Source organism: Xiphophorus maculatus, chromosome 22, assembly GCF_002775205.1.
Source record: "Xiphophorus maculatus strain JP 163 A chromosome 22, X_maculatus-5.0-male, whole genome shotgun sequence".
NCBI lineage: Eukaryota > Metazoa > Chordata > Actinopteri > Cyprinodontiformes > Poeciliidae > Xiphophorus > Xiphophorus maculatus.
This window is the reverse complement of record NC_036464.1, coordinates 20,878,549-20,892,422: the sequence shown is the minus strand read 5'-3', so window position 1 is coordinate 20,892,422 and position 13,874 is coordinate 20,878,549. Positions and strand designations below refer to the sequence as shown.

The 13,874-nt window shown below is 40.3% G+C and overlaps 1 protein-coding gene across 1 annotated transcript in view; it reads right to left on the bottom strand.

Annotated features, from left to right (window-relative positions):
* Positions 1-3,562: 3,562 nt before the first annotated feature.
* camkmt (calmodulin-lysine N-methyltransferase) overlaps positions 3,563-13,874 on the bottom strand; it is a 112,885-nt gene continuing 102,573 nt past the window's right edge. Inside the window, exon 11 of the mRNA XM_023327872.1 lies at positions 3,563-8,345. Coding sequence (XP_023183640.1) covers positions 8,247-8,345 — 99 coding nt within the window. The 3' untranslated portion in view covers positions 3,563-8,246. The remainder of the gene's footprint in view (positions 8,346-13,874) is intronic.

Below are 13,874 nucleotides of genomic sequence, written 5' to 3'. Positions count from 1 at the left end.
GCTGCCTCCTCTGCTTTTCAGCAAGAAGAGTAAAGATTTGGAATTAAATCAGTTCAGATTTTCATGCTACCTTGCTGTTTACTGTGTTTGGTGTGACGGAGCAACAGTTGCTTCTATTATTTCTGCAGCTGCACTGCAGCAGTAAACCAGTAAGTACTGCTTTACAGTAAAGCAGTAAAACATACAGCGATCAGTTAAACCAACTAGAGTCAGATCCATCAGTAAAGAGACAAGGTTTTCCACCCAGCACTGTTAAATTGTGGGAGCTTGACACTTCGGGCATGGCATTGTGCTTTTTCTGAGGGCTAGAACAAAATAAAGCTGGATGGTGTTAAAAGCAACTAAGCTGATAAGATGTAGTCCAATATAGGTTATTATGACTCATCCAGGAAAGACTATTGACTTAGCATTTGTTGAAAGAATGTTAGATTTTCTATTTGTTGTTGCCACATATGTTTTGCGTTTGTTGCCGTTTTGACACTTTCAAAATTTCTGTATCGTACAGTGGCAGCAATCATTTAAATAGTCTGACAAAGCACATCTTACTATTAAAAACCTTCATTTAAACAGATGAAGGGTGAAGTTCGGTTTCCTTATTGTCTTAAGTCAACCCTTTTATTTGGAGTCCTGAAAGTTTCTGTTGTGATTGGAAAATTGAAAGAAAATAGTCTGTTTTAGGCTGAGAAGTATTTATTCCCTTACAAATGTTAATTGTTTTAAGATCTTCACAACAAATTTTATTATCACACAAAATATTAAGTACATATATATATATACACTTTTTTTGATCTGAATCTAAAAAGCTATTCAGACCAACCTGGCCCTATAACTGATCTGCTTTAAACCTAATATCTGGTTGTGCCGTCCCTTAGAGGGAACACCTGCCATCTAATGTTTGTGATAGCTGATATTGAGTCTTTTACGTCACTATGGAGGACTGGTGACCATCGTTTTAGAGCAAAAAAGACCTGGTCAATGTCAACTCAGTCCAAAACAAGAACCAGGCAGGAGGCGTATCTGAATGTTGGCTTGACTGGATGATTTCCAGTCAAGCCAACATTAGGCCATTATTTTAGGAAGGTGCCATATATGTTACTTTGTACTATCATAAAAATTGTGGGTATCATCAATATGTGTTGTAGCGTTGTAGGGTTCAGCATTATTCTGTGTTGTGAAAACAGAATTTCCTCTGGATGTTAATTGGGGCAAGTCAGTTTGGAACAAAAGCAACGAAAAGCATCACTTCAGACACCAGACTCACATTCGAATCACCTGGACTCTTTATTTGCCCCTCCTTGTACATGAAAACGTTCAACTCCTCCATATGTTTTTAAAACTCCCCCTGTGATTTGGTGCCTTTAAAAAATTACAGCTTCTTGGGAGGTAGAAATAACAGTGACACAAAGCTGTGATATGCAATAATTCACCCACAGTATACACAACGTATCCCAAACACAGGCTTTAGATTTAGAAAAAAGATGTTTTACTTTTATACAATAAACAAGTGTCCATTTTGTGTTTCAGTGCTGCACAGAGTAAGAACATCGAGCTGGAGACGCGGCCTTGGCCGTATCTTTGTAGTTTTTTTTTTTTTTTTTTTGGAAACTCTTCTCGAAAATACGGCAGCTTGGGAGGTGGAAAAACTCGGCAATGTGCAATAATTCACAAATTCTGCAACCACAAAATATACATTGCATCCCAAACGTTGGAGTGTGTGAAAGATGTTTTATTTTTATGATATAAGCCAGGATCCATATGGCTTACATATGGTTTACTTCGGCCACAGTCACCAGAACAGCTGTAGGCTGAAGATTTTCAACAACTCACAAACGACAGACAACAACAAACCTGCACGGTTGAGCTCCTTCAACGCTGAATATGTTAAGAGCAAATATGGTAAAAATGCCCCAGAGCATGTCTGATCCTTTACCAAAGATATGATAAATAGTGAGAGTTCCTCAAATGTTTTAGGAACAAATAAAGCTAATTTAGTTAGATTGTGTTGGTTCCTTTTAATGGTGGGAGCATATCGGGGCTCTGAATGCACCACAGGGGAGTTTGGGTGGAAACGATGTTTGAACTAGACACCGGTGCGCTTAAATCTGAATATGTGCGGGTTTCACTTCATGTTAACTTTGAAAACGGTATAAAATCTACTTTACTGTTATCCCCAAAGCAGGTAAAGTTTCACTGACATACACCTTTGGGGAGGGGGGGACACAAAACGGGAGGAACACACAAGGACAACACCTAAAAAAAAGAGAAGCGGAAACAAAAATGGATCCAATGCTGTGATGTGGCCTCCTGTCAGTTGCCTTTTCAGATTATTCTCAAACCTCTACATGTTAATTCAAGTCACAAAACAAAACGATGTGAACTATGAATAAACACGTCTCTTTTGTCCTGCAGCACTGCTCTGTATCGATCCCCGAACTGTTCCAGCTTCTCTCCGACGGCTCTTGCGTCAAAGGTTGCTCTATTAGAATACCTGCAACTTTAACTTAATTGCATAATCCTCATCATCCACCTCTCGGCGCTCTCTCTCACTCCCGCTGTCTCTTTCTTTTTCCTCCCTGTGCTCGCCTTTCTCCCCTGTCCCTTCCCTCTCCATCTTGACACAGTGCACTGAGCCTAATCGTGGATAATTGGGTGGGAGGGGCAGTGGGCCGGCCCTGCCTTTGTGTGCAAAGGGCAAGTGGTCAAGTTAATGGGGCCCTTGTGTCGAGCTGGGAGCACTCTGTCTCTCTTTTTCTCCGTTCGATCATTCTCTCTGCCAGTCAATCTCTGCCTCTCGGTCAACTATTTTTTCAATTTTATTTTACGTCTGAAGCTTTTCCCCTCACTTCCAGCTGTCTCGTGCGTTGCCTTTTTTTTTTTACCCCCCTCCCAGGCATTCTTGCGCCTTTCCTCGTAGCATCTTTTCTCCCTTCTCCAGATCTGCCCCCTCGTCTTTTTCAGCCTTTGTCTTCCTCTCTTTGCCGCCGTCTGTAGCTTTTTCTATCTCTTCTCTCTGCCTCTTCAGCACAATGTTGGGGAGGAGAGAACAGACCTCTTTAAAATATCAAAAGACAGATCAGGAGGCCCCACTGGTTTCCCCCTCCTCCTTGCATGAATTCTCCCTCCCTTCTTCTGACAGATAAACAGAAGAGTGAGCCTGCAGGATTAGCTGCTGTGTGCTGCCTCTCCTCCCTCTCTATTTTCCTCCAAAAGAGGACGATGAAAGGGGCGGTGTTGCTCACCGGGCTTGATATCCGTGTATGCATATAGGCGCATGTGTGTGTAGGGGGTGTGTGTATGTGTGTGTAACAAGCTTAGCACAGAAGATGCTATTGCGTTTGAAACGCACGCCGCAGAAAGTTTAAGTCTGAGGAAAACTTTACTACTTTGATCGGCGTTTAACTTTCAGAATGGAAACCTAGAGAGAGAAAACAAGCACATTAAGATAATTTTGTACAGATTTGTTGTGCAGATTATAATAAGCTGCCTTCCTAATCTTATACAGTAGTGACAACATGCACATACAAATTAAAAGGGAAAAAAGAAAAGTCCAGATTTAGTGAAGGAAAAATATTTTATTCGATCAGAAAAACCATGAACATCCAAATGACTTTCATCACAGCAAAGCAAAAAGCTCATCCTCTTTTCTGAGTCAAATCTATTTGACTTACATACCCTCCTCACTTCTACTTTTTTTTTTTTGTTTTTGTCGCGTCTGTTTGAGGCCTCAAATTCACACGCAGTGATAAACAGGACACTGAACTGAGCAGTTGTTGCTCTAATAACAATGAAATTATAGATTCAAACGTGTAATTCACACATATTAGGTATGAGCTGATAGATCGTTCAGCAAGAGTTTCAATAATAATAAACAAGATATGCATTTTCTACTAAGTCAAATATTGTTTTTCCGTTATGGCTAAAATTGATGCTGACGCACATGATGAAGAAAACGCAGCTGAGTTTGCTGACAGTGGTCCGGTTCAAGAATGAAAATCAGTTACATCCATACACAGACTGAAGTTGAAGGTCGAACTCTTCCGATGCAGATCAGCCATGCGTTTCTAAGGCATATTTACATATCCAAGATGGATATTATCGATAGCTTTGCTGCTGCTGCTGTCGCAGGCGTGACGTGAGCTACGGCTCAAGCCAGGCTGCCGCAGATTTCTTGGGGACACGTCGAATAATTCAGTTGCACGGGCGTCACGACTCAGAGGCGCCGCGTAAACTGTGCAATGTGTCGCACTGCTGCAAAACTGACAAAGTGCAGCGAAAGCTCCTGAACCGGGCAGCTTGCCCCCTCTCAGATGCAGTAAAAACACGAAGCCTCAGAGCGACTGACTCTGATTTCTGGTCCCCACAGTGAGTAAAACTACTCATAAATGTCACGATTCCAAAGCCCACTTAGAGGAATGATTGGGCGAGTTCATTTTACTGTAATTAGTCAGATCTTCTACAGAATTAGGACTGAGGTCATCCTAAGGTGAGCTGATCTCGTCCTACGAAGCAAAAATGATCTGCTTTGAAAGTAAGAGCATTTGGTTTATTTATGTAGAAACTTAATTATACAGATATGATATTCCTTCTGATTACTAAAAATACTTTCAGAAATTATTTAATTTCTCACAGATTGTGTAAAAGACATTTAGCTTGAATTGTGAATTCTTCAGTAATCACAAATACTTTATTTTATTTTATTTTTTTTTTATGGTGCCTCTGTGTTTTAAGGCAGCATGAAATTAGAGCCAGCTTGAAATGAATGCAAACAAAAAAAAATTAACGCTGAAAGTTTTCATTTATGCTTTTTAAACAGTGCTTACTGGCTATAATGCTGATTTGTTTAATACCAAACACTTTAAACTGACAATAATACTAGTCAAATCATGGTAATCCCGGCGTATTCGTCTTTATGTATAGAAGATTATTTAAGAAATTATTATTTTTATGGTTTGGTAACAGTGCGATTAAAAACATTCACACGTGTTTTTGAAATGACATTTCAATAATCACAACAGTGACACCGCTTTTATAACGTCCTTTTGTTTTTTTTACTGAGGCTGATTATCTTGTGTGAAATGTAAACAGCAGCCACTAGGGAAGTCCTGCACAGCTTCTTGGCTGTCCTGTACGTCAGTGGATCACAGTGTAATGTGGAAACGCGTCGCGAGCCGCAACACACACCTTCATACCTGCAGCTTTCCCGATGATACAAGAAACAGGAAGCCAGACGATCTGTGACAAAAACACCTGAGAACAGTTGGTTGATAAAAACGTGGCATGGAATAAACTGAAGAAGCAAACATCTGTAAGGTTGTGAATTTAAGAGATAAAGATATAGATATGCGTATCGTATAACTCAGAATCAACACAGGATTTGGTTCCAGTTTAGAGTTTGATACTCCTGATGATTGTTCTCCAGCAACTAAAGTTTCCAGATTTTGTGGAAACTTCCAGACATTCAGGCATTCTGCAAAGGCGGCCGCAGGTCATAAAATAGTCACTATGGTAACAGAAGGGTCATGGATGAATCTGACATATTTTACTTATTGCACACTTTGTCCTCTGGAGAAACACTCTATGTATTACAATTTACTTATTTTTTCAAAGGTGCCATGCCAGCAACGTTTATTGCTGCCTGGTAAAGACGGGAAAGAAGGCTTCAGATAAATTCACATTATTATTATTTATGTATTTACATCATCTCACAGTGAAAATTGTGAAAAATCCTACCTTTATTTTGAGTAAATCAATTTAGAGTAGACTTTAGATCAGGCCTAAAAAAATTCAACCTGACCCGGCTCGAGCCCAGAGGCGTTGTGTCTGAGCTCGAAGTAAACCCAACATATCATTTTAAATAAAATGTTACTGCTTTTGTTTTTAGACTACTATCATTTAAGTAAGCAGTGTAACTTCTCCTGTTTTTAGCTTTTGTTTGACGTCTTCCAGCTCCATCTTGTCGCTTGTTGTAACCTCAGCGTGAGTCAAGGGCAAATCGTCTGGGATGTGTTTAATTTACGTGTGATATAAATATGACGTGACCGCATAGCTATAGACAGTGAGCAGGATGATAATGGAGGCAAAATAAGCCTCTAAAACTCCAGAAAAACTGTAGCAACCAATGACAGGTCCAGGTCACTGAGTCTCCATGGTGACCTCCTTTTCCTTTTTAGAGTGATGCCAGAAACACAAGCTTTTCCATCACACCGTGTCAAACGTTAGCATCGTGAGCTTTAAGAAAAATCATGCAGATTGGGTCAGAAGTGTTTCGCATTCGTGTTTTATGCAGAAATGCGATCAGACAGAAATGTTGATATTTCTATTCAACTAGCTTCCACTATATGGTTTTTGTAGCTGCAAGAGACATTAATACTTTTGAGGAACACTTATCTGACGTGTTGAGGAAATATGTACACTTGTTTTTCACTAAATAACTACTATAATAAGACAGTCAAATGGCTAAAAACTCCCGAATGGGAATTGCAACACTGTTGTTCGGAGACTGTCTGTAGAAAAGAGTGGCGCTCCCTCTGTGACCGTTTCGTAAAACCAACATGGAGGATCCAGAAGGGGAACATTGGCGGTGGTCTGCAAACATGTGACCTCACGCCGTTTGGGTTCGCATGATACATGTGTGAGCCTCTAGCGCTCAATGCTAGACATGACGGAGGGTCTGTAATGCTATGATGGCCTGCTTTTCTTCCAAATAAATGCTAAGGTAACACTATTCATGGGATTATACACTTTCTTAAGTAGATAGAAAGAAATGTTGAATTAAAAAAGTCTGCAAGAGTCTACAGAAATGGTCTAACAAACGACCCGGTTCCACAGTCATCTCTTTCTCCAGATTTAAATCCTGCAGAAGGAACCTGAAGAGACTATAAGATAAAAACGTCAAGGATTCCTCTCTCTAAAATGTTACAGGAGAAGATGAATCGCTGTTCTATTAGCAAAATCAGATTGTACAAAATATAGAACATTAACTTTGTGTTTTTCCCCACTAGGGGCAACTGTGGCGCTTCGGTAGTCGTCTTACGATCGGAAGGTTGTAGGTTCGATTCCAGCTTCCTCCTGCCACATGTCGATCTGCCTCTGGGCAAGGCACTTAACCCCAAATTGCTATATAAGTTCAGTCCATTTACCAGTCCATTTAAAACACTCAAACAGATTTTCAGTCTGAGATAACCCTACTTCAATAACACATAAATTTATTTTTTAAGTCTTTACCAATAAATGTCACCAAAACCAAACCGAAATAAGTTTGTTGCGCTCGCCAGCACAGAATACCGTCACTTGGAAAAGATTGAAATAACAATAGCTAATTCACGCACACAATCACAAAAATACATCATTTTCTATTCCACAGTATTGGGTCAATATATACTAGCACAACAGTACTGCGTGAGCTCACAAACCTCTTCAAAAATAATGATACTTGACACAATGAGCCAGGTGTGAAGATTCACACATCGGTAAAATCAGAGTAATCAGCTGCATTTTAGCAACTCAAACTGGAACTGAAGAGGGAAATTACAGACGATGGTTAACAAATTAAGATCAGGTTGTTCCTTTCATCATCTCAGCAAACTGTAAAGCAATACCGATAGTGGATTCATAGTGTGTATGCTGGAGATTACTTGTGTTAATTGCAGCAAAATTGCAGTGGAAAAAAAAAAAACATCATAGAAAATCTGTGTCTCCTGCAGCAACCGATGCTCTTTTCATTTGAAAGTGCCGTAATGTGTTAATGCGCTGCACTGCTGTAACGCACACACACAAATTAAGTTCTTTGTACTGACCCCTGGCTGGGCTGAATGAGATGTTTTAAGTGAAATTAAAGGTGGAAACTGAGGAAGCTGCAAATTGCTCCGCGCTGCGAGTCGAAGCCGGCCTCCACGCTGAGCGCGGGAACACAGTGAGCGACGTTCGTTGACAGTGACTAGTTCAAGCTGGAAAACGCTAATGAATACCTGACATGTACGGAAAACTGTCACGTAATTCACCGCAAGCAGGCGGAATTTCAAGTGAATGCGTAGGAATCACAGACCCCTTGTAAAGTCGATAAATCCACAACGGACGGCGAAACTTTTTAACTAGCAGATTAACTGCAAGCTATAAAAGCTGAGTCACCATCTTCTGGACTGAGAGGAGTTGTTTGGAATATGGCTGGAGGTGAAATTTAAAAAAAAAAAAAGAAAATGAAAACAGTGTGGAGTGTTATGTATAGCAAAGAGCTCCCTTATTCCATTTTACTGAGCTTGATTAACAGGTTGAGGTCCTTTGGTCAGGGTGACGAGGAGAGGATAGTGGATGTTTTCATCGTATGCCTGCTTTCCTTCTCTCAGCATCTGAAAAAGGACAAGACAGGGAAAGCAGTGACTAAACACAACATGGCAGAAATCTTAGCGTGACGCTGCACATGTAGGGAAAACACAGCCTGAGGGGGGAAAAGTAGCACTTTAGCGAAACGTGGAGTGAGCGCCAAAACATAGCCTACATGAAACATCATGGACGAGTAAATCTGGAGGTTAAGGACAAAAAAAAAAACAAGATAAGAGAATCACGTTTAAGATGAATGGTTTGATAAATATTTGCACGTGCCAGTTCTGAGGGTTTTGTTTGACTTTCGTTGAGAATCACTGTGTTCAATTAGATATTTATTTTGGCTAACACTCAAGTTTTCTGGCACCACAACCTGCTGTTCTTCTGCAAGAACGTCACAATTAAGGCACAGGAGAGGAATTGTAATTGCATGAAGATCTGGCATAAGGACGCAAAGTGTCGAACTGTTAATTTCTTCATAGTTTTCTTGAGAGAAGTCGGACTTCTTCGTAATTGTTCAAAGTGCTCAGTTGTTTTCCAACGTTCCTAAAGGTTTTTCTGGGTTTTTTTATTATTTTTTGGTGGACAGTGTGGAGGGGGGGCGATACTTTTGAGATTTCATTGGAAGATTTCAGTTCAGTTTTTGCACTAGTTTCTAAATAGCAAAGTGGACAAATGAAGGACAAAAAGAGGAATTGACAGGCCTAGAGTCCAATCTAGTTAAAAAGAAAAAACTGAATCTGAAAGTAAATTTTGCTGGACAGATTGGAAAACCGTCTCAAACACTGATTTTAAAAGCTTTTTTATGTCTGAATTAGCAAGTTATCAGAGTTACTTCAGAAAGCGTTAAGGATTACTGATCACTAGTTGGTTGGAAAAACAATAGGAAGCAATGAAAATCAAAGTGGTTCAATGTTACCTAAAAGAGATACAGTAAGGTAACAGGTTATGTTAGATTTCACTTACAGACAAGACTAAACATAATCCTGGGTTAATGAGAGCAAGATTATGACAGTATTAAAGGGGGAACCTGAGACTCACAAATGAGTTATAGAAATTTTCTATGATACATTTTTAAATATGTGCTTTCATCCAGGTATTAGGACAATCTAGACAGGAAAGATTTTACAATCAATAGGAATAACCCCTGCAGACCCGAATTATAATGTGGAGGTGGTAAAGCTACACTCACATACATATAGGTTGTTACCATAACCAAACCTTTTTTAAGTGTTACTCTGTGTTGGGATAATGTTAGATATTTTATTTTAAGTGTTATTTTTTTATGTGGTTCATTATTGTTTCTTTGACTTAATTGCAAAAGACTTCTGTCAGCTTTTAAAATTTTGATAAAGTGGACATTGACATTTCTTTGAGAATACGGGAAGCATTCGGGATTGAAATTAATACCCGAGGTTGCGCTTCAGGTTTTTCCCTCGACACTTCTCTCCCTCAGTACCTGTCACACATCCTGCAACACCATCACCTGGTGCTGTGAAAGTGTGAAATCCTCCCTCCACTCCACAACACTTCACCTCACTCTCCTTTTCGCTAATTTCTCTCCTGCTAGATAAATACGAACCCACTGCTTGGATCTTCCCCTCCCTCGTTCTTCTTCGTCCCTTTATTTTGCCATTTGTTTTGCTAGCAGCCGCCCCTTTATGTATGTCATCTTCGTGTTGCTTTCCGTCCGGGCCTGCGGCCGGCGGTCGAACCTCTGACCTCCAGGGAGACGGTAAAACTACTGAGGAAGGAGGGTAGAACCAGCTGTCTGGGTGTACCGGGGGCAGCTACCTGTCCTCTTTTGCTGAGTCCTCCATGGGGACCGGAGCCAATGTTGGCCAAAGCAGACGCAGCGAGGAAGGAAGTGGTGGAAGGGGTGATGGAGGGATAAAGAAGAAAGAGGGAAGGGTTGGGGGGACGCTTACACCGTGAGGGCTAAGAGCTTGCAGAGGTGAAAAGTTTAACAAGCAAAGCTGTTCCTCCTGATCGCAGGCTACCTAATCAGCTTCATGGGTGGCTGGCTAAATCGGCTCTCTACCCGACCTGCCACCTCACCACCACCTCCCTCCCTACGCTTCTCCCCACCCCACTCCTTTCCAAGGTGCAAGCCATTTATTTTATTGCCACTTTCACCCCAGCCTCCTCTCATTCTGCCTCTACATTTCCCTGCTGCTTCTTTCCCCCCCCCCTTCTTTGTCCTGCTTGTTTGGACTAAAAGAACAAAAAAAAAGTGAACAAGGTGGAAAAGGATGAAAAAGGAGGTTGGGAGAGGAGGAAAGAGGTGGAGACAAGGGGAGGGATGGATAAACTGGGTGTCTGGGGTCTCTCTCAGCAGGATTAGGAAACGGAGAATAAGGGATTGGGTGGATGGAAAGATGGGTAGAGGAAGGGATAGAAGGACAGGCTTGAATAAACCAAGAAGTGGGTCGTGATGTAGGAAATGGGAAGATAGAGGGGAGCCGAGGGAGGGAGGGAGAGGGGAGAAAGGTGAAGGGAGAGGGTCGAGGAAGACATGTTGGCGAAATGGACGATGAGGAAGAGGGTCCTCTGGCAGCTGATGGGGAGAGAAAAACATAGAGGCAGAGAAAAGGAAAGCAGAGAACACAGACACAGTGGGGATACTACTTATGCATGTGAGAGACAGCGATGTAAACGTGTGTGTGTGGGGGGGGTGTAGGCGTGTGTGTATGTGTGTGTCGGTTTGGGAAAAATTAAAATTCATGACTCTCTTCACAACCATTTGAGTAACAAGATTAAGATGGCGGTTTAGAAAATAGTGCTGGCATTATCAGGCTGCTTGCAGTCCCTCCAGCTGCTTGCCTCTCTATTCCACAACAGTGGGGATAAGAGGATAACGTGCCGGCCCTGTCTGCCCGTCCCACCACATGTCTCACAGTCACAATCCAACACACACACACACACACACAGACCTTAAGACACACTCCCTTCGCACATTGGCCCGCCTGCTTGCCTGCTGTAGGAAGTCCTGGGAGAGTTTGTGTCGCATGGTGAAAATGTGTGTGTTTGTGAAATTGCTGAGTTAAAAAGGCTTGACAAGGACAGCTAAAACACGCACACACTGCTCCCAACACAAACGCGAGCTGTATGACTTTTTAGTCTAGCCAGGCGTTCCAGTCATCTGGCAGGAAATTCACAGTTCCTTCAATTAAGAGCTAAGAACTGTTCAAATGATTTCACAAAAAAAGAAGATGGATATATAAATTAAAAGATCATTTATACCATTCAACAACAAATTATGATTATAAAGAAAAACTGTAGGGTTTTATTTGGCAGACCAACCCATAGGTCATCGTAAACAAACTTATAAATATCTAAGTTTGTTTAAAATAAAAGACAATAAAAGCCAGCTCTGTGACATTTGAATCACTGCTACAAAAACAATAAAACTGTGACTCAAATATTGAAGGAATGACCCAACAATAACGTAACATAATTTCACAGCACGTTATCATGACGCTCTACTCACGTCAGCATGCTAGGGGCTTAAAACTGAACCTTATTTAATTTGACGTCAAGTAAGCAACATCTGAACATCTGGGAGCAGTCGTAGAGCACTTCAATTTCATCTCTGGAGAGATGACAGTTTGTCTTTCGATGTCAAAAAATACAGCAACATCAGCACTAAAATAAGTCACAACATACATCAATGAATGTGACGAGACTTGACGTTACACAAACTCCTCTTATTTTAATGATTTCTAAAACTAAAATAATTGGACACTAACTTTTTTATTTTGTGTGAAACAAAGACAAATTAGGTTAATATAACTTCTGACTACATACTTATATAATGAGTCTCCAGGTGTGTTCCCAAAGCAATGAGAACACGCAGCTGTTTTGCTGTAAAATGTCTGCCTGGCACATTCTGCTGCACTGAAGCAACAGATTACTGATTTTCTTTGCAGGCATTTTTTTTCTTATTTTCCCCCCAAATGTAGCAAAATGACAAAATATATAATATTTAGAAAAGTTATACACAGTGGAAAATGTTATTTTCTTTTAAAACAAACATGTTCAAAACATGTTTTAAAGCCATTGCAGCACCATAGAGAATGTCTCCATTTTCTATACGCAACTTCTTAGCAAAAATCAGACAATCTCCTTTAACAAGGGATGAAATCTTGAAACATCATCCAAAGCAGTCTAAATAGATAACATTTTCAAAAGTATGGCCGGTTTACTACATCCCTATTATTGATTTGAGAAAAAGAAATAAACAAATGTATAGAGTTTGACTAATGTAAACTTGGTACAACGTATAAAGTATGTTTGTCTTAAGAAATATTGCTTCCTGTGTAAATAAAAACTAAAGTAGCAAAGGTAAAGTCCATTCAAAATGTTTAACTCCTTGATTTGTCTGTAAAACAGAGAAACCATCAAAACCAGGACTAAACTAAACTATCAGTATTTTTTATGTCGCCTATGTTAATTTTGTTCTTGGGAGAATATTTGAGATGTACAAACCACAGCAACCAAATTTGTGGCACTTTCCTAAGCATTTCCCTTGATCTATAAATCTGATTTTGAAGTTTTTATCCATAAAAACGCCCCTAAAACAACATAAAGAGGTGAAAAACTCGACGGTGAAGAAAAAATACTTCCTGAAAGAATTCAATGTTAAATGTAAGAATTCCGCCTTTAATGTTTCATGTCACTGAAAACCCCACAGAGTTTGGTTTGCTGTCAACTATGACATTCTTTTTTTTTTTTTTTCCTTTTCCAGATTTGATTTCTGTCCCAGAAAAAGAAAAAAACACAACGCAAAAAAAAAAAGATAATCTGCTGTGCAAATGAGCAGCAGCTGCTCATTGGGATGGGTGCACACGTGTGTGTGTGCACAGACGTGGTGGTGTATGTTTCCCAGTGATATCATCATGCGGTGTGTGTTTGTGTATAATGTCAAGCCAACATGCTGTCTGAGGGATGTCTGGTCTGTGTAGTGCCGTGATACAGCTTTAGTCTTATGTGCTCACAGTGTGTGAGCTTGTGTGAGGTTTGGTGTATAAAGTGGTCAGTCAGGCACCTTTCGCACACTCACACACATTGCGGTTCTTCAGAGTGTTCATCAGAAGATAGGAGGCTTAATCATCTTTAGATGTGGTGGGAGGGGTCTGGGGGGGCACTTCAGCGTATCCTGATATCCACACAGCACTGTGTGCAGGTGCAACATTTTGCTTTTCACACAGACGATGCACAAAAATATTCAATGTCAAAATGTAAATGTAATGTTCCCACAACTCAGCTTGGTTTGATGCAATAAATAAAATATTTTAAAACTAATAAATCACTTCGTCCTGGCATTTTGTTTCACCTACTTTCAAATCTTTGGACCTATCAATGTTCTTCACATTGAGTCTATCAGGGATGATAAAAGGCAGTAGAGACAACAGGTATACCGAGAAGCATGTTACTTAACATTTTTCTGCAACAGTTTAATGTATTTCTTTTTTTTTTCTTTTTTGCTTTTAGTACTCTTTTGCCAAACTCCATTAATCCTACATCTTCAAAGTTTGCTTTAAAATTTAGACGTC